General features: G+C 39.5%; 1 protein-coding gene across 5 annotated transcripts in view; it reads left to right on the top strand.

Moving 5' to 3' along the window:
- The window catches only part of ZNF25 (zinc finger protein 25), a 22,962-nt gene extending 2,152 nt beyond the window's left edge, over positions 1-20,810 (top strand). Inside the window, exons 1-6 of one of the 5 annotated variants that reach the window (XM_045802308.2) lie at positions 923-1,315; positions 3,406-3,521; positions 13,478-13,604; positions 13,877-13,972; positions 16,491-16,554; positions 16,964-20,810. In XM_045802308.2, the coding sequence (XP_045658264.2) occupies positions 3,507-3,521; positions 13,478-13,604; positions 13,877-13,972; positions 16,491-16,554; positions 16,964-18,014 (1,353 nt within the window). In that variant the 5' untranslated portion in view covers positions 923-1,315; positions 3,406-3,506 and the 3' untranslated portion in view covers positions 18,015-20,810. Of the gene's footprint in view, positions 1-922; positions 1,339-1,814; positions 2,756-3,405; positions 3,522-4,286; positions 4,489-13,477; positions 13,605-13,876; positions 13,973-16,490; positions 16,555-16,963 lie in introns of those variants that run through there. The other 4 variants (XM_087863172.1, XM_087863173.1, XM_087863174.1 and 1 more) reach the window with 4 other exon arrangements.

The raw sequence follows: 20,810 nt of genomic DNA, 5'->3' as shown, positions 1-20,810 counted from the left end.
AAAAAATTCCACCCCTAACAGACACTACCTTCCTTAAGGAATAAGGACTACCCTGTGCCCACCCATGTTTGACTCCAAGGCAATGATCCATTGGACTTTCACTACCTACCTGTCTTTTGCCCCACATTTTTCTTATATAAACCTGGAAATATTTTTTAGCACGTTGGAGACAGTCTTTGAGTTACTAGTCCACTGCCTTCCTTGTGTTGGCCTCACTGAAATAAATTCCTTTCCTATTTCACCATGGCTCCTCTCTGCCTTTGGATTTTGTCAGCGGTAAGTGGCCAGACCTGGTATGTTTGGGACTACCACAGCCAGGTGCTCCTGCACCCCTGAATGCCAGCAAACACATATATTTCTCTATATGGATTTTGCGTTTTAAAATTAATCTTACCAAATTAATATTTTTGTCATTACTTTGAATGGAAACTCATTTCTGTTGGCGCAGAAAGAGTAAATTAATGTCATAACATTACTGACCAGAAAATCACTACATATTCAGTATATATTTATTCCCTAGTGAGAGGAGTTAAAATATTTTATACCATTAGCCAAAAAGTGAGTAAAAATCTCAGACTGTGCACTCACATTAAACTCCTTTTCTTTTGGGCAGTGGTATGTGTGGCACTAGTCTTCTGTTTTAACATATATATATTTTCTCTTTATATCATTTGCATAATTTTGAAAGCTTCAAGTCAGATGTTACAGGATATTATTCTTTGTACTATTGTACTTAGTTACAAGTACTTTCTTTTTTTTTTTAATGTTTTTTTATTATGTCACCATACAGTACATCCCTGGTTTCTGATGTAAAGTTCGATGATTCATTAGTTGCGTATAACACCCAGTGCACCATGCAATACGTGCCCTCCTTACTGCCCATCACCAGCCTATCCCATTCCCCCGCCCCCCTCCCCTCTGAAGCCCTCAGTTAGTTACAAGTACTTTCTTTATCAAGTGGTAGTTCTGTTTTCAAGCCCCCAGGTAACGGGCTGCCAGGTCAAATTAGCTATCACTGGGAGTAATCACCGGAGAAGCCTTCAGAAAATCCCAGCAGTACTCAGACCGCTGGAAGAGGCCGAATATCAGGCGTCTTCCAAAATAGAGATGCTGCGGAGGCTCCTGGGAAGCGTAGTTCCAGAGTGAGGCGCGGGGGCCTTTTGCGCATGCGCAAGTCCACCTCCTTTTGATATTCGCCATTTTGTCTCACGCCCCAGGGCGGGAGAGGACTTTAGAGCCTCCAGGTCTGCGCTGCGCGGCAGAGGGCGGGGCCTGTAACCTGCGCCGGCCGGGAGCTGTGGCCGAGCCCCTGCAGGTGTGTCGAAGGCCGCTTTGCCGGTGCGAGGCCGGGGAGGAGGGGCGGGGGGAAGCCGGGTCTGCGCTGCTGCGCGGAGTCAGAGGACCTGGAAGCCGCCACCGCCCCCCTCTGAGCGCCCGAACGGCCTCCGAGGACTGGGGAGGGGGTCAGGCAGGGGGCTTTGCGGGGGTTGCTCATTGTCCACCTTCCTGGCTCCCGACCTGCGGAGCCGAGCGCCCCGAGCTGGCCTGGGGCGCGGTAGAAGCGGGGAGGGACGCCGGGGGACGGCTTTTGTGACGTGGACCCTGGGCCTGCCACGTCCGCACTGGCGTGGCTGCCGCGCTGTCAAACCCGGGGGACCTGCACCCGTCTGGCTCCCGCCGGTAACCGAGCAGGATAACCTCGGTATGACCCGGACACTCATCTGTAAAATAATCCCAGTAACCACTGGGGTTGTTTGCTGTAGTAAATAGGGCTGTATATATAAAGTATGATAAGGACTCAATAAAGGTGAGCTGCTTTTATTATTACAAGGAAATGCTGTTCTTTTCATTATTGGCTCATTTAATCATAATCATCTTAACCATCCTTCGAATCGGTATTAATCAGCTCCATGCTAATAAATGCGAGTACTAAAGGTTGAGAGGTAAATTGGTGTACTCAGCACTAGCGGAGGAGAGTGAGTAAATTCACATTTTACTCTGCTTCATGCTGTTTCCCACGGTAAAATCCAGTCTTCGGTTGTATTTAGTACAGTAATTCTCCCTGAGCAAAACTGTGAAGTGTAGTGGACCTAACCTTACCACGTAGAGTTCTACTTCCAAAAATTCTTGAGGCTTGCTCAGAACCCTTGTGTCAAAAGGTTAATTAAGGCCCTTCCTGCATTCTCCACCCTGTTTCTATTCTTAGAGGGCTGTTGACATGTAAACTGAAACCGGTAAGTTGAGCCCTGAATTTTAAGTTTTATTGGGGAAGCTGGGAATCCTCTCCAGGCCAGAGGCTAGTTTCTAGAGAGGGGAAATGGGACAGACTTTGTTAAAAGACGAAACTGGAAATTTCATCCGGGCTCCACGTTAAGAAAGTGATACAGTGTCTCTCTGTTGGGCAGTTGTGTCTGGGCTTTCTGTAAAAAAAAAAAAAAAAAAAAAAAAAAAAAGTTGTATCTTAGGCGTTCTGTAAGCATCATGCCAGCTGCAAGAGATTTTTGCTATCCCTGCATTATGGCATCTAGTTACCTTTTGCTACCTACATAAAGTGTTCTGGGATTTATGGTGTCAAATTATTATTTTAGATTTAGATTTGTGTGGCTGTCAGAAGATCAGCAGATGGCCATGTCAAAATTCTTCGAGGCCTAATTCACTTTTACCCTAAGGCACAGCCCAGAGTTGGAGGGGACAGTGAACTCCAGGATACCATCTGGATTTGTGGCAATGAGTGAAGACTTACAGAATCAAAATGGTACAGGAAAGGTTCAAAATTATCTAATTCCTCCTCATGTTAAATAATAGCATTGAAACTAAGTGCCTAAGTTTGTTAATAGCAGAGACTAGCACAGAACAAAAGTCTCCAGGTCGTCCACAATACCATGTTTAAGTCAAAACAAGTTTCTTGGAGAAGTGATTTTGGAGAAACTGCAATTTAGGGAGAAGAAACGTGTTAATTTTTGAGGGCTATGAAGACTTTCTAACTTTCTGCGGTTTATAATAGAAATAGGAAAAATTGTTATGTAACTTAAACACTTCCACATCAGTATTTCTCTTCAACATCATTTGTAATGCCAGCATCGGGGTCCATACTTTGGATATATATTATACGTATAACCTTGCCTAACTTGCTATTTTTGGATATTTAAGTTTTCGATTCTTTTGTGTTTTTTAGTAAGGGACATTTAGTCCATTTAGTAAATGGACACACAATTTTCAAAACAGCCAGTAGGAAAGAAATGTTTAGATTCACTCAAAATTTTCCCAGATTCGTCATATTATATCAGAGTCACCAGTGGAAGGTGGGTACTCCTTTATCATGGTCCTCCTATTCCTCTTCATGGCTCAAAGGGCTATTTTCCTAGGGGTTTATGTTTTACTAAAATGTATGGAAATTTCTCACAGGTGATTCCTGAGCTGCAAGATAAGGTCTTCCAAGACTTCTGTCTTCCAACTTTCCCTGTTCTGGCTTCATAGTTTCTGTCCTTTCCCAAGAGCAGCAGAAAATGAGCAAGTATCAGGTGAGTCATTTCTTTAGCCTGTGTGTGTGTGTGTATTTTCAGTGAGTTTTATGAAAGCCCATACATTAAACTCAAAAAGTGGAAATAGTTAAAAATCACCTTAAGGGAAAATGTTGTTTGAATAGCACAGCAGGGATGCCTGGGTGGCTCAGTCCTTTAACTGTCTTCCGCTCAAGTCGCTCAAGTCGGCCATCAGGCTCCCTGCTCAGTGGGAAGCTTGCTTCTCCCTCTCCCTCTGCCTGCTGCTCCCCTGCTTTTGTTTTCTCCTTCCTTTCTCTGTCAAATAAATGAAATCCCCCCCCAAAAAAATGAATACTACATCAGTTCCAAAGTAGTGTGCAGACTCCTGGGATCCCCAAGAATTTTACAAGGGGCCTGTGAAGTCAGAACATAATACTAAGATGCAAATTGCCTTGCACACTGATGGTGAAGAGCAGTGGTGACTAGGTTGCTGCATGTTTGGCATGAATCAAGACAAATGATACCAATGACTATTTCTCTGCAGTGTATTCACAATAAAAAAACTTGCCACCTTTACTTAAGGTATCTTTGATGAAACGGTAAAAATTAAGGATTTTATTAAATCTTGACCCTTGAATTCACATCTTTTTAATGTTCAACATTCAATGATGAAACGCGAAGTTCACATACAATACTTTTGCTACATACTGAGGAATGATGGTTGTCTACAGGAAAAGCACTTGTGTGATTGATTCGTGAGTTCACCTAGCCACCTTTTCATGGAATACTATTTTTACCTGGCAGACAAACTGTGGTTATTTGGACGGGTCTTTACCAAATACTTTCTCAAAAATGGCTGCAGTGAGCTTGTCACTTCAAGAAAAATAACTCTCCGTACTTGTTGCCAATGTTAAAAGTTGAGCTTCCAAGTGAAACAGAATTTTGGAAAACTTGTATCCTCCACTGTGAAGCTGACACCTTCTAATGCACTTTTCTGAGGAGACTGGTGAGGATACTAACAAATGTATTTTTATATGTGTCTGCCTTTGAGTAATATTTTTTTAAAGATTTTTTTATTTATTTGAGAGAGAGAGTGCACGCACAAGCAGGAGTGGCAGGCAGAGAGAGAGAGAGGGAGAAGCAGGTTCCCCGCTGAGCAGGTTACCAGAAGCAGGGCTCCATTCTAGGACCTCGGGGATCATGACTGGAGCTGAAGGCAGACGCATAACAGACTGAGCCACCCAGGCGACCCCTGAGTAATATTTCTGATTATGTGCTCACAGGCAGATTAGGACAGGGTGACACACAGAAGTGAGGAACAGAATAAGGTGGTTAGGGAATGCCACTCTAAAAGGTAATATTTGAGGAAAAACCTGGTTAAATGAGAGAGGGAACCAAGTAGAATTCTGGGGGAAGAGCATTTAGATAGGAAGAACAGCAAATACAAACCCCGAGGCATGTTCCAGAAACAGTATTCAGAACATTGAAGCTACAGAGCAACCTGGGGGGAATGAGCTAAGAGGGAAGATCAAAGAGGTAGAAGGGCATGGAGTATGTAGGACCTTGTAGGCTGAAGAAAACATTGAATTTCAATTTTATTTTAAAAATCATACTTATGCAATCAAACAAATGTATGTAATGTGTATGTAAAATTTAGGGAATATTGATGAAACACAGGTGTATGCCCTATTTGGCTTAAGAGATGAAAATTACTAGTTATCTTTGAAGCCCCTGTATGCCCCTCCTTAATCTCATCTCACCATTCATTACCCAGAGAAAAAGGAATCCTGACTTCTGAGTTAACCATTTCTTTGCTTTTATAATTCAATGTTTAAAACAAAACAGTGTATTTGGCAATTAATTTCCCAGCCCTTTGATAAGCACTTGACAACAGTCTTACGTCGTTCTTACAGCCCAGCTTTTGAAATGGTTTACTACCATATCATAAATTTTCAGTGTGGACATTATGTTATTAACTAAAAATCATAGTCTTTGGGCATGATGGTGGGGAGAGACTCTAGAAAGAGTGAGAAATAATGTAGGAGGAAGCTCAAAAAAACTTAGCCTATTCAACACTCTGCTTTAGTCTTGAAGGTGTGTCTTGTACTCGACATTCTCCTTATCCAGAATTCATTCAGGGGTTCCACAATGTTTTCCCCATGTTGTGTTCTGTAACTATTTTCTGACTGGTGCAGTTTGGACAGCAGAAATGACTAGTGAGCCTTTTTGTTTTTTGAAGTAATTTTGAGTGCAGTCATTACTACTAACTTTGGAAAAGTTTATTTTATGTAGATATTGTAATTTTTTGTTTATTCATAGACATTTTGGCCAAATTAGATCTTTTTTTATTTCTTCTTGCATCTCTCAAGTTGTATTGGCATAAATTTCTTGTTTGAAAACATCCTTTATGTTGTTTTTATCCTGCTCACTTGCTTGTTTTAGTGAAGGTCTGCTGGTGGAAAACTCTGAGTTAGGTTTATCTGAAATATAATTTTTTCACTGTGTAAAGAACTCTCAGTTGACAGTTGTTTTATCTTAAAACATGGAAAAGCATTCATTGTCTTCTGATACTACTCAAAATTCACCTTTTGTCAGACCTCTAAAGTAAATTTGTATTCTGGGCTAGCTACTTTTAAGATACCCTAACTCTACTGTGTGTATGTGTGGATTTTTCTTTATCCTAATGAGATTTGTTGTACTTCCTTTGGGTTGAGTATTTTGAGTATTTACACTGTATCTCCTTTACTGACTTTCAAGCTCTACTTTTTGTTATTCTGTTTATTGCTTAGTCTGAAGATTACATTTTGCACCATTAATTTACACGTCTGCAAATATTTATTCATGAACAACATAATTTTCAGCAGCATAATTCTGTTTCAACCCTCCCACCAGTGTGGTCCTTGTTTTATATCTACTACATATATTTTTAATCCCCAATACTTATTTTTTTCTTTAATCAGTATTAATCTTTTAAAGGAACTTAAGTGTGTGTGTGCGTGTGCATAAAATAGTGTTATTTTTATACAAATATCTGTGCTTTGGGTGCTCTGTATTCCTTCCTACAGGTCTGGGATTCTCTCTGATGTCCTTTTTCTTCAGCCTAAGCAACTTATTTTATCATTTCACACAGCACAGGAGTTACGGTGACAAATTCACTTTGCTTGTCTTTCTGGAAATGTCTTTATTTCCTTGGTTTGGGAAGAATAATTTTTGTTGAATATAGAACTCTATGCTGCAGGTTTCCTTTGTTTCTGCATTTATGGGATGCCTTTGTCTTCTGTTGTTTCTGATGAGATGTCAGTCTTCATCTTATCCTTATTCAGCTGAACACAATGTGTCTGAGAGTTGTGCTTAAGATTTTATCCTTAGTTTTCAACAGTTAGACTGTGATGTGCATAGTTATGGTTTGTTTTGGATTTATCCCTTGTGGACAATAAAGATTTATAGGTTGTTGCCTTTTATCATTTCAGAAAATTCTTAGCCACTTACTCTTCAAATATTTTCTTTGCCCCTTTCTCTTTTTTCCTTTCTAAGATTATCATTACACCAAATACATATTGCCCCAAATTCTACTTAGTTTGGAGGGCTTTTTGTCTTTTTGTTTGAATATTTCTGTTGAACCAATTTTTCAAGTTACTGGTTTCCTCCTCCTTTTTTGTCAATTCTCTTCATTCATAAGCCCACAAAATCCACTTCTGATACTGTATCTTTTAATTCTAAAAATTCCTGGGTTTTGTTTTGTTCTTTTTCTGCTATCATTCTTTCATTTGTATTGTCTGTTTTTTCACTCATTTAACATTTTCATTGTACTTAAAGTCCTTATCTGCAAATCCCAACATCTAGGTTATCTGCTTCAAAGGCTTCTTTCTTTGGTATGTATGAACATTTTCTACTTTTTTTGCGTCTCATAATTCTTTATTATGTGCTAGACATTTTATAAAAGTACAGTAGAGATCGAAGTAAGTAATAGCTCCAGAAAATGGCATATCCCTTCTTCTGCCTGGTTCCTGAGTCAGCCTGATATGTAGTTGAGCTGACCCTGGGCTTTAGTTAGATTCAGTTCACCACGGGCTTCAAATGCTTTAAGGGCAAGATCAAGGCTTTACCTTCAGCAGAGCTTGGGATCTGAGCACCACCAAGGCTCCACTGATGTGCTTTACAGTCTGGCCACCAGCCTTAATTTGGATGAGCATGGAGTTCTTACGCCACAGAGCTTTCACCATCTGAGTCAGCTCTTCCTGCCCTGGTGCTCTGCTCCCAACCTAGGGAGGCTTGCTGCCATGTACTCGGTAGAGGCCTGTGGGGAAAACTGGTGGCTGTTTGTATTTCAGACCATTCATATTGGTTATGAAGCTTCCTGTTTGGTTCCAAAAACTCTTCCCCAACTTATAATGAAATGATCACTTTGAGACATTTAAAGGGAAGTAAAAAAAAAAAAAAAAAGTCCTAGAGATACTAGGCTTCCATTTAGGGACCTTTTGAATGTGAAACCTCCAGTCACCAGCTAGTATTAAATGGCAGATTGGGGTTCACTTGCTTTATGACTGGAGTTCTTTGGGATCTAATACATCACAGAAATCCATAAGCAAACATTACAATTTTGTTGAGTTGGACTGGTTCCCTCTTTTCCCTGCTTGCCCCTAAAAGTGAGTCATCGTGGTTTTCTTTTCTCTTCTGGAGTATTCATCTCTTGTGAATTTTTTCCTTTGTTCATCTTTGGAGTCTCCATTTTCTGATAGGTTATGGAAAACATGTAATTTTCTAGGTTAGGGGCTTGTTCTTATTGTTAGGGTGAGATCCACTTCTCTTTTGCCTTTCTACATTCTATTCAGAACTAGCTTTTTATCCTTATGGTCAAGATGCTAGCTCTAAGCGACTTTCTGCTCTGGCTATGAAATTTGAAAATGCCCCGAAAATTCAAATTCAAGGTATAGGACTCATCCCAATCAGTTTCTTTTTTTCTAGGACCTTGATCCCTCCACAAATTTGGTGTGTATGGTAATATTTGATGCTTTCGTACAGCCATTTTTAGTGTTCTCTAGGGTTTGGTTATTTTATTTTTTTAATTGTGCAAAATATATATAAAATTTACCATTTTAACAATTTTTAACTATACAGTTCAGTGGCATTTAAGTACATTCACATCGTGGTACAATCATTATCACCTTCCATCTCTGGAACTTTTTTCATCTTGTACAACTAAAATTCTAACCATTAAACAGTAACTCCCTATTCCCCCTTCCCCTGGGAACCACCAATCTACTATCTATAACCTGACTATTCTAGGTCTCTCATATAAGTAGAAGCACACAGTATTTGCCACTTTTACCTGGCGTATTTCACTCAATATAATGTCCTTAAGATTCATCAATGTAGCATTTGACAGGATTTCCTTCCTGTTAAAGGCTAAATGATATTCCATTGTTTCTATAAACCACATTTTGTTTATGCATTCATCTTTTTTTTTCTTTTGGTATTTGACATGTTTTATTAAAAATCAAGATTTTATACATTTTAATGAGTTCCATCTTTCCTTTTGCACCCAGTTAACTTCTCTTAATATTCACATCTACCTTCTTTGATGCAGCCTCTTCTCTACTTCTAGTTGTGGTGTTTGTTCGGCCAGTCTTAGGGCTGTTCTCTTGGATGATTTATGCTGATGTGAGTGTTATCTAGTTGTATCCATGGGAGGGGGTGAGCTGAGGGTCCTCCTACTCCACCAACCTCTCCTTTATGCATCCATCTCTTGATGGACGCTTGGGTTTTTTGCACCTTGTGGCTATTGTGAATAGTGCTGCAATGAACATGGGTGTACAGATATCTGTTTGAGTCCCTGCTTTGAGTTCTTTTGGATACATAACTAGGAGTGGAATTACTGAATCATACGGTAATTCTTTAAGTTGTTGAGGAACCAACGTACTATAGGGGTTGCACCATTTTACATTCCCACCAGCAATGCACAAGGGTTCCAGTTTCTCTATATCCTTGCCAATACTTGATATCTTCCTGGGTTTTTATGTTGTTGTTGTTGTTATGTTGAGTGAAGTCATTTTTGTTTTGTGCTATGTTTTATCTTCTTTATTCTCTAACTTACAGCAGAATTCACTCTGTTTGGAAATACATTTCACTGAGTTTTGACACATACATAAAGGCATACAATCATCACCACAGTTAAGATATAGAACAGTTTCATTGCCTCAAAATTCTTTTGGTTCCCCCCACCACTAATTCCTGGCAATCACCAATTTATTCTTTATCCCTATAATTTTGCCTTTTCCGGAGTATCATATAAATTAAATCAAATAGTATGTAGTTTTCTGAGACTACGAACTTTCATTCAGCATAATGCACTTGAGATTTAATCATGTTGACTGTACCCACAGTTCATTCCTTTTTATTGCTAAATAGTATTGAGCTGTATATATGTACCCAATTTATTAACCCATTCACCAGCTGAAAAGCATTTGGGTTTCTGTTTTGTGGCAATTACAAAAGGAGCTATTACAAACAATTGCATTTAGATTTCTGTGTGTACACAGATTTTCATTTATCTTGGGTAAGTACCTAGGCATGTGCTTGCCCGGCTCATGTTAAATGTTGTAATTAACTTTATAAGAAACTGCCAAACCGTTACCAGAGTAGCCATACTATTTATTTTGTGTTCCTACAACAATGGACAGATTTCTATTTGTTTTGCATTCTTGTCAGCATTTGGTATTGGCAGTTGTTTTTTTTTCAAATCATGCTGATAGGTGTGTAGTGATATCTCAGTATGGTTTTAATTTGCATTTATCCTAATGACTAATAGGTTCAAAATGTTTTGATGTGCTTATTTGCTACCCATATATCTTCTTTTGGATTGCACTTACCAAGTTACTCTACCTTGGACTTTCACATTTGGGTTTTAAACTAGAAGTGCCCATTAGTTGTGAGTCTCTCTTTCTTTGGCTTCCTAACCACTCTCCTCCTCACCTGCCCGTATGTTTAGAGTTCTGTCAGGCTTCAGTCTTGGCCTAGTTTCTTTTCTTTTCTCTCTTTTTTTTTAAGATTTTATTTATTTATTTGACAGAGAGAGACAGCCAGCGAGAGAGGGAACACAAGCAGGGGGAGTGGGAGAGGAAGAAGCAGGCTCTCAGCAGAGGAGCCTGATGTGGGACTCGATCCCAGAACACCGGGATCACACCCTGAGCCGAAGGCAGATGCCTAACGACTGCGCCACCCAGGCGCCCCTGGCCTAGTTTCCCCTACTATTATCTTGAATGTTGTTGCTTTCAGATTTCTTTTTTGACTCTTCTGGAACCCCATTTTTAAAATATATGACAATATTATTTGTGGAAATTTACTTACATGTATACCCACTAGAATGAACAGTTCCAGCTATATGTTCCACAGTCACTTCAGCATGAACAAAATTCAAGCTCACTATCTCCTCCTGCCCAACGGATTCTTTTTCTTGTTTTCCAGTTTTCTTTTATGAATTTCCTAGTTGCTACAGAATAATGTTAGTTGGCAAGATACAAATGTTTCCACACGCCACAACCCGCTCCTACTGTATAGCTAGGAGACAGGACTGTTGATGTGTAAGTTGGGAGATCACTCTCATGAGCAAAAGCAGCTTGGAGCTCCCCCCAGAGCAGGAAGTCAGAAGGGCACTGATGGAAGAGGAAAGATGGTGAGGTCATAGTTGTAGAGCATCAAGTGGGTGCTGCCACAAGCAGAGGTGCTCACCCTGACTGGGGAGATGCAGGAGCGGTCTGAGACAGTGGGACCCAAGGACTGGCACTGGGGGTAAATAAAATAGAAGGGACTTAGAATGTGTGCAGGAACACGGATGGCAGCTTCAAGCAGTCAGCAACACAGAGGAAAAGAAGTGGAATCCCTTGTGCTTTGTAGTGAAGGCAAATCAGAAAACAAGCAGCTGAAATCAGGTGTCCTAAAGAAAAGAGTGTACATTATCACAGAATCTAAAGACACCACCCCCAGTACTGCTGCTTCCTTTAAGAATGTGAATATACTCTGGCCACAGAGAGAGTCTTTTGAACTAAGGACTAGGGTAACACTTTCATCCCTCCCCACCAAAAAATGTTACTCAACATGCAGACAATAGTAAAATAAGAAAAAGTAGAATGTGTGAATTAACGCTTTGTCCATTGATGTCAATACTCCTCCCCCAAACAAACGCAAAGTAGAGGAGAGTACAGCTTTCCGATATTAAGGAGTTTCAGATAGGAAATAACTTTAAAACCCGGAGATTAAAGACTCAGAAACTGAAAAACAAGTAGATATAAAATAAAAGCAAATTAACTCAGGAAAGAAATAGTAGAACAGAAAATCCTGTCAGGTTAGAAGATTAAATGACAGTGCAGCTCGGGGAGAAGAGAAATTCAAGTCTGATAACTGACATGAGGCAGAGGAATTGGAAGAGACCATGGAGTGGGGGGGGGGGGGTGCTGATAAGAATCGACAAGGAAGAGAAGTAACAGAAATAGGAGATAAAGTAGAATCCCTGAATAACAAAACCTAAATAGTGGAAGAGAGCTAACATTTAATCCAAGGAAACTTTCCATAAAGAAAAGAAATACTAAATTACATATTGAAAAGGCTGTATGTGCCAGAGAGAACTGACCCACACTGGTAAACCCCAAGAGAGATTCTAATAAAACTACTAGGCTTACTTAAAAGTAGAGAAAAGAGTCCTCTAGGACACAAGGAAAAAGTCTACATCACTTGCCAAGGAAAAATGACATAGTTCTTTTTAAAAAGCAACATATATATATAAAACAAAAGCAGAACAGTGTTTCCAAGAAAAAAAGTATGAAGCAAGAATTTATATTCAGTGAAGAACTTCAAGTTTTCACATTACATTTCAGATTCTGTGGAATATAAGTGAAGTAATGATTCTATAGCCTTCAATGTCCTACTGATAAAAATGAGAGAATGAAAATAATTATCATTATGGGTCTAGCTACCATCAGACTATATAGATACTGTGGGAGTTATCCTTCTCTTCTCTCAGTAATTACTCATTTCCAACGAAGTTATGTTTCTTCCCCCACTGCTGCTATTTTAAATGTTTATCGTTCACATATGCCTGTTACTCTTCTGACACTCCATATTTCTGGTGTGCTGTTTGCCTCTTCTACTTTGTGTTTTCTTCGAAACTACCAGGCTACTCCTGTAACTCTAGCACTTCCCATCTGTCTGTTCGGTGGCTCCGTTACCTGTTAGTGAATGGGTGAACATCCCAGAGATGTGTAGGACAGCCCACAAAGTGTAAAAATAGTGTGAAATAGCAGAATATCTAAACACATTTTTCTTTCTTATAAATACAAAAACAAAACTTGTCAATTTTTAATAAAGACTAGTATAAATATATATTTACAAGCAGGCACCAATTAAGTGGGTATGCAAAATATATTTTAATGGCCCAGAGACACACTCAGAATTCTTCCATGTCTGACACCTGACTGAACTGTGTCACCTTCTAACTAATCTTTCCTATTCTCATATCATGCTGTCTTATTTGTAATTTTCCTAAACTTGCCATTTTTCATGCATCAAGGCCTTTGGCAATTCTGTTTTCTTTATTCCCCAAGTTTATGGTGGCTTGGCTACCTAGTAAAATCTGACTTGGTAACACACAATGCAAGTATCTATCCCCATTTGTCACCACCTTAGATCTTGTACATGTTTGTCAGAGCACCTGCTATGCATATTGCATTCAAGTATTTACATTTCTTTCTCCTTGTCAGAGTGTAAGCTCCTTGACAACAGGAATCGTTGCTTCCATTCCTCTTTGTATCTCCAACAGTTCCAGGCATGGGTGGTATCTCAGTAAATACAGATTGAACATTTCATCTGTGTACAAAGCAGCAAAGTATCGTAACTTTCTAGAGTAAACTTTATAGTTGGCAGGTTAACAGCTCCTTTACACGTGTCTTTTTGTGGTACTCTACTCTGATTACTTCAATTTGAACCGAAATATATTGTTCCAGGGACCAGTAACATTCAAGGATGTTATTGTGGAATTCAGCCGGGAAGAGTGGCAGCTACTGAACGCTGCTCAGAGGACCCTATACAGGGAAGTGATGCAAGAGAACTATGGTCTCCTAATCTCAGTGGGTGAGAAAAACTTCCCCATATGTAACTCCCAGTAGTTTGCATTTCCTTTCCCAGTTGCTGGACTGCATAATATTAGCTTTGTTTCAGGGCTCAAAGGTGACAAATCATTTTGGGTACCAGAAAAAATATTTGTGTCCCCACCCTCCCCATTGAAAGAATCTAAATCTGCCAAGCCTAAGCGGAACCTTCATTGTTTTCCTAAAACTGCACTTGTCATCCTTCAGAGTCCCTAAATCCCAAGTAATCTCTATTACAAACTTTTCCATTAATAGGTTACCGTGTGAATAAGCCAAATGCAGTCTTCAAGCTGAAACAAGGAAAAGAACCATGGATATTGGAAGTAGAATTTCCACATCGGAATTACCCCGGTGAGTGAGGACCTGTGGCCCCTGTTGCTAGTCAGGTGGTTGGTGCCTTTGCCTTCTGAAATATTTTTAGGAATCTCTTTTAAATGTCCTATACTTTTGGAAAAAACCAAGGACATTTGATCTGCATATGCAAGCAACATAAATCACACCTCTGGTTTCCATTTTTCCACATAAATTCCTCCTTTGCCAGACTTTTTTTTTTTTTTTTTAAAGATTTTATTTATTTATCTGACAGAGATAGAGACAGCCAGCGAGAGAGGGAACACAGGCAGGGGGAGTGGGAGAGGAAGAAGCAGGCTCCTAGCAGAGGAGCCTGATGTGGGGCTCGATCCCAGAACGCCGGGATCACGCCCTGAGCCAAAGGCAGACGCTTAACTGCTGTGCCACCCAGGCGCCCCTCCTTTGCCAGACTTTTAATACAGATTTACTTTTCTTCCTATATACAAAATCTAATCGCTGCCTAACCTTGTCTGAGATTTTTGTCTTCTTAAAGACTGTAATCTTAAAGTGTTAAATCTTAAATCTGATGGTAAATTTTTCTCCAAATGCCATTTCCCTCCTTTTATTAACAATGAGATGCCTCGGGGCGCCTGGGTAGCGCAGTCGTTAAAGCGTCTGCCTTCGGCTCAGGGCGTGATCCTGGTGTACCGGGATCGAGTCCCACATCAGGCTCCTCTGCTATGAGCCTGCTTCTTCCTCTCCCACTCCCCCTGCTGTGTTCCCTCTCTCGCTGGCTGTCTCTCTCTGTCAAATAAATAAATAAAATCTTAAAAAAAAAAACAAAAAAAAACAACAACAAAAAAAAAACAACAACGAGATGCCTCAGTTATTTTTAGCACTGGTTTTATTAACTTCCTTTTCTCTCTTTAAACTCTGAAATCAGATTACAGATCTTTATGCCTTTCATCAATTGTATTATTTCAGAGTTGATACTTCCTTTTAGATGTGGTTTGTCTTTCACACAAAGTACTAATTATGCCTTCTAAAATCTACCGCCCCTTACTTGGAGTGTCGGAACTCTCAGATTTAAAAAACTAAAAACCAAAAAACCAAAGATCATCTCCCTCTGCTTCTGTAAATGCTTTTCTTATATTCCTGACTTGTGCACTTATGTGTTGCCAGGACCAGGAATAATGCCTGGTATTTAGTGGTGGTTCACTAGATATTTGTTGAAAGGTTGAATGTGAATTAACAAAAGAACTGTCTTCTCCTCTGTGACTTTCATAGTTAACTGCTGCAAGGGCTCCTCCTTTCCTAAGACCAAAGACACACAAGACCTTGTTTCTGTGTGTCCCAGTTAGCCTGGCCCAGGTCCCCAGCAGGTAACGTCCTACGTCTTCCCCACCGATGCTGTGAAGTTCCAAACCCAAGCCTCTGCTCATAATCTTTCACTTTCTGTCAAGCATTTAAAGATGAATAAATATGAAGGTCAGTAAAGGTTCCAGAATGATGCTAAGTAATCTTTAAAGATGATGTAGTAAACTGAAGCAGAGAGGTGGGAACTCAACTATGAAAGCAGAATAAGCCTGGGGTTGAGTCGTGGCTGACACTGCTTTGGGGACACAGTCTTTGGCAGTCAGGCTTGAACATCTCTGCTGCTACAAATGGGAGTTCATCCTGTTTTATGATGGCTTGCACTCTTTCATTCTGAATGTATGTGTTCCTGGGTCTTCTGTCCCAGGGAAAATTAAGCCAGCTAGATGGAGAGTGAGAGCCCAAAGTGCAGCACTATTCCTCCACACACAGGGAAACGGAAGTTCTTGGAAAGTCACTTCAGCGTTGGCATCCAGACTGTCATGTGTGTACACAGAGGAAATCAAGCAGAAGTTTACAGTCTGCTAAGATAACACAGCAAATTAGATTTGAGCTGACGAAGACCTCTTACCTCTTTGTCCAATTTCATCTTTCCCCTGATATTTCCAGTGAACACAGCTGTATACTAATTTTTCTGGTCACCCTACTTACTGTTCCTTGTCTGTTGTGGGCTTACAGCACTCTGCGTATCTTTTGTTCTCTGCTCCCTGTTCTTTTTTTTTTTTTTCTCCCTTAACTTTTTCCTCCAAGTTTTTTAAGGCCATATTTTATTTTATTTTATTTTTAAAGATTTTATTTATTTATTCGACGAGATAGAGACAGCCAGCGAGAGAGGGAACACAAGCAGGGGGAGTGGGAGAGGAAGAAGCAGGCTCACAGCGGAGGAGCCCGATGTGGGGCTCGATCCCGTAACGCCGGGATCACGCCCTGAGCCGAAGGAAGATGCCCAACCGCTGTGCCACCCAGGCACCCCAAGGCCATATTTTAAAGTGTCAGAAGCACTTGGGTTTATACCCATGTTTCTTCCCTGGTCTGCTACAGCAGTTTTTAATGTTTATGTTTTTTCTAAGCCAATGGGATAGATGAAATTTGCATTTGAGAGTTCCTTTTTTGGGGGAGCTTGGCCTGAAGCCTAAGAATCAACCCTACAACCATAATAATACATTAAGATTTATACGGTATTAAATTTTTGATTCCTTTGTAGAAGACCTCTGGAAAATTCATGACCTAGGAGCGAAATACCAGGAAAGCCGAGCTGAAAATTCAAGGCAAGTCCAAGATTTTGATTGTAAGATTAGAAGCCTTGTAATAAGAAAGTCTTGACGAGAGTACTGGAAGTGGGAAAGCACTAGTTAATACTAAATGTGAGAAAACTAACACTAGAGTGAATTCCAAAGATCTTATTTAGGACCAGGAAATTCAGACTTTGAAGTAGTCTTTTAATTCTTCTGAGTTACACAGTAAGGGAGGCATGGTTACACAAAGTAGATCTCAGGCATTTGAGAGACTCTGCATACAGTGCAAGGGAAGGTTCCTTCTACCAAATGTTAAACCACAGTGTGTATCAGAGAACATTCACAGTGGAGAAACTTTGAATCTAATCAATATGGGAAAATCTCTAGAAATTGGTTCTCAGCTAGCGTACCTTAGACATTGAATTTGGAAATTTCTCTCTAGGAATGGAGAACTTAGAAAACACCAGCAACCTCAACCCAGAGAGAAAATCCATAAATGCAGTGAATGTGGAAAGTCCTTCTGCCAGAAGTCTATCCTCGTAATACACCAGCATATTCACTCAAAGGACAAACCCAGGGAATGTGGGGAATCTGGCTCTAGAAATGGAGACCTCACAGTACAACAGAAAACTCACACCAGAGAGAAAACCTATGAATGTAAAGAATGTAAGAAAACTTTCTATCACTTGTCATCTCTTAGTAGACATTTGAGGACTCACGCAGGGGAGAAACCCTATGAATGTAATCAGTGTGAGAAATCCTTCTACCAGAAGCCACACCTCGTAGAACATCAGAAAACACACACAGGAGAGAAACCCTTTGAGTGTAACGAATGTGGGAAGTTCTTCTATGTTAAGGCATACCTCATGGTACATCAGAAAACACACACAGGGGAGAAACCCTATGAATGTAAGGAATGTAGGAAATCCTTTTCCCAGAAATCACACCTCACAGTACATCAGAGAACACATACAGGGGAGAAACCTTATAAATGTAAGGAATGTGGGAAATTCTTTTCTAGAAATTCACACCTCAAAACTCATCAGAGAACTCACACGGGAGAGAAACCCTATGAATGTAAGGAATGTGGGAAATGCTTCTACCAGAAGTCAGCCCTCACAGTACATCAGCGAACTCACACAGGGGAGAAACCCTTTGAATGTAATAAATGTGGAAAAAATTTTTACTATAAATCAGACCTCACTAAACATCAGAGAAAACACACAGGGGAGAAGCCCTATGAATGTCATGAATGTGGTAAATCTTTCTCCGTGAATTCAGTCCTCAGATTACATCAGAGGACGCACACAGGAGAGAAACCCTATGAATGTAAGGAATGTGGGAAATCCTTCTCTCAGAAGTCACATTTTATCATACATCAGAGAAAACACACAGGGGAGAAACCCTATGAATGTCAGGAGTGTAGGAAAACTTTTATTCAGAAATCAAAACTTACTGCACATCAGAAGACACACACAGAGGGAAAAAGCTGATAAATACTATGAATTGGAAAGTTCTTTTGGAATTCATCCTTCAGAATAACTGGGTAACTCACACAAGAGAATATCATCGATCTCAGAAAATTTCAGTCACAGTCTTTCTTGACAGAAAAGAGAATACACAGAAATTCTTTAAATCTATGAGAGAGAGATTTTTACCATATGTCAGACTTAACTAAGTATCAGATGACCTACAAATTGTAAAACATGAGGGAGACCATTCTTTTAGAAGTCATACTAGACCACACAGCACAGAAATCACAGGAAGAGAAATCCTGTAAAAACGAATGTCAGGAAATTTTCTGTCAGGGCAGCCAACACTAGGTATCCAAAAGCTCACATGAGTGAGAAGTTCCTATCAGCATCCTTCCCAAGCACTCAGAAACCTCTGACACCACGTGGACTTGGAGCACTCAAAGGTGTAAGTGCACAGACTGCAACAGAGATCAGAAGCCTTTACGGAGAATTGTCAGAGATGTGTCAGTGAACCTCAGATCCGTGATGCCAGGATAGAACCTCTGCAGACATTTCAAATACGTGAAAGTTCCTTGACAAACATTCAGAGAGAATCTGTACTGAGTGAGGGTAACAGTTACACCAGAAGTCATGTTGCAGCAGTTGGATTCTGAGCGGTTTTCTTTGTTTTTTGGTTTTGTTGTTGTTTTTAAAGAAACCTACCAATGTCTAGATCTTTGAAGCTTTTTAAAAAGCACAAATACATTGAAAAAAAAAACCAGGTGACATCCTTACACACATGAAGAATCCTTCAGTATGTACAACTAGCGTGTGTTAGCACGCTACAGGACAGGTTGTGGATGTTTATGTGCACGTGGATCCCGTCCATAACTGTACATAGGGATATATGTAGCCTTCGTTCAGCAGTTTTCATGTATGTGAAGATATTTCACATTGCATCTCAGCATCGACTCCTGTAACTCTAATATGTATTTTAAGTGTAATATTCTTTTAAAATTGTAGTGCATCTTTTTCTCCTATTTCCCAGCATTTTTAAATGAATATAGATATTACTGAACCAATCCTTCAGAAAGGTCAGCGAATTTTACATTAGGGACACATTTATTCATAAGACAAGACTGAAATTATTTTTAAAAACAGCTGAAAACACTCTAATAAAAACAAATAATGCTATGTAAGGAAGTCGTATCTATCTTACTGTTGATGTTTTAGCAGGGTGCAGAGCTTATCTGCACTAGAATTTTGTATGAGTGTTTTAAGAATGTTATTCACTACCTTTTTCTTCATAGTAGAAGCAACATGGGTAGTGGTTAAGAGTGTGGACTCTGGACTCTTACTGCCACGGCTCAAATTCCAGCACGTGGCATGCCACTTAACCTCTCTGTGCCTCTGTTTCCTTTTCTATAAGAGAAGTGATAATGACAGGACTGCTCTGAGGTATAAATGAGTTATTTTTAGAGCACTTAGAATAGTGTCTCAGACACAAGAAAAGCATAAGTTAGATACTATTATAATTTGTATTTCTTGAATTATGCTGGAAAAAAAAGTTGGCTACCAACATTCAGCACTCCCTTTATTGCTGTAGTGCCTTGGTTTGGCTTGGTTGTGCAGTTTTCCACAAATGATTCAGATATTCAGATGTGACCCAAAGCCTGTTTTTGTAGCCTACAAGCCAAGAATAGTTTTGCATTTCTAAATGAGTGGAAAAAAAATAATATTTTGTGACATGTGAAAATTATATTCAGGTTTCAGTGTCCATAAATAGTTTTATTAGAACACTTATAAAAATCATTTGTCTCTGTTTTGCCTGAGGCTGCCTTCAGCACTACAAGAACAGAGTTGAGTAGTTCTGACAGACCATGTGGCTCAGAGAGCCTATGACAGTTACTATCTGGCACTTTACAAAGTTAAGTTTTTCTGTTACTTAGAGCTGAAAACACTACAATCAGTGTATATGATGTACTTTTATATATGTTCTGTTTCAGAAATGATGCATACAGCAATTTGTGGGTGGGTGGTTTTTGTGCCGTGTATTTATTTTGTACATTGTATTTATACGTTAAAACCCTAAGCATTAGAATTTTTTCAAATGTGTTTTATTTGTTGAACTGTCATAAAATCAAAACAATTTCTGATGGAATGTAGCAGTACATGTATGAAATAAACATTGTCTAAATTAAATCAAATTGTTAATTGGTCCCTACTTTAAAAATATTCCCTTATTTTCTTCCAAGTCAATGGCCAGTTTTCCCTATATCATTTTATAATTTTCTCACTATCCCATGACCATCTTTGTCATACTTAACTAGCATAACCTAATAACAAAAACCTTACAATACCCAACTCCACCAGCTACCTTACTAGTAATCTACATTACTAGTATTACTACAGTACTAGTAAAATTATGTTATTCCCTAAACTTCATGATTGTCAAATGCTGTTCTGATCTAAATCCTGCCACCTTTCCGTCCCTTCCAAACGATGACTTTTGTGATGCTCAACTTCTTAAACATGCCTTGATTTGTCTGCTGTTTACCACTAATGAACACCTACTGTGATATTTAGTAATCTCTTTGTTATCTATATAACTTCTGAATACTCAAATACAATAAATATTGTTACCAATACTCTATCCAACACTGACATGAGCATGCCATCTTGATTATAGCTATGCCTTTAGAGTAGTTCTTTATTTCAGCCTGCTGTGAAAGCAAATGTTTCCTAATTTCCCCTGGCTTCTCAATAAAAAATTAAATAAAAATGATTGCTTTTTGAGGAAAATCCAATAACTCTGCTAACCCTGTCATTAAGAAT

This window comes from Ursus americanus, chromosome 6, assembly GCF_024610735.1.
Source record: "Ursus americanus isolate L20-20 chromosome 6, mUrsAme1.1.p, whole genome shotgun sequence".
Taxonomy (NCBI): Eukaryota; Metazoa; Chordata; class Mammalia; order Carnivora; family Ursidae; genus Ursus; species Ursus americanus.
This window is presented reverse-complemented; position numbering and strand designations above follow the sequence as displayed.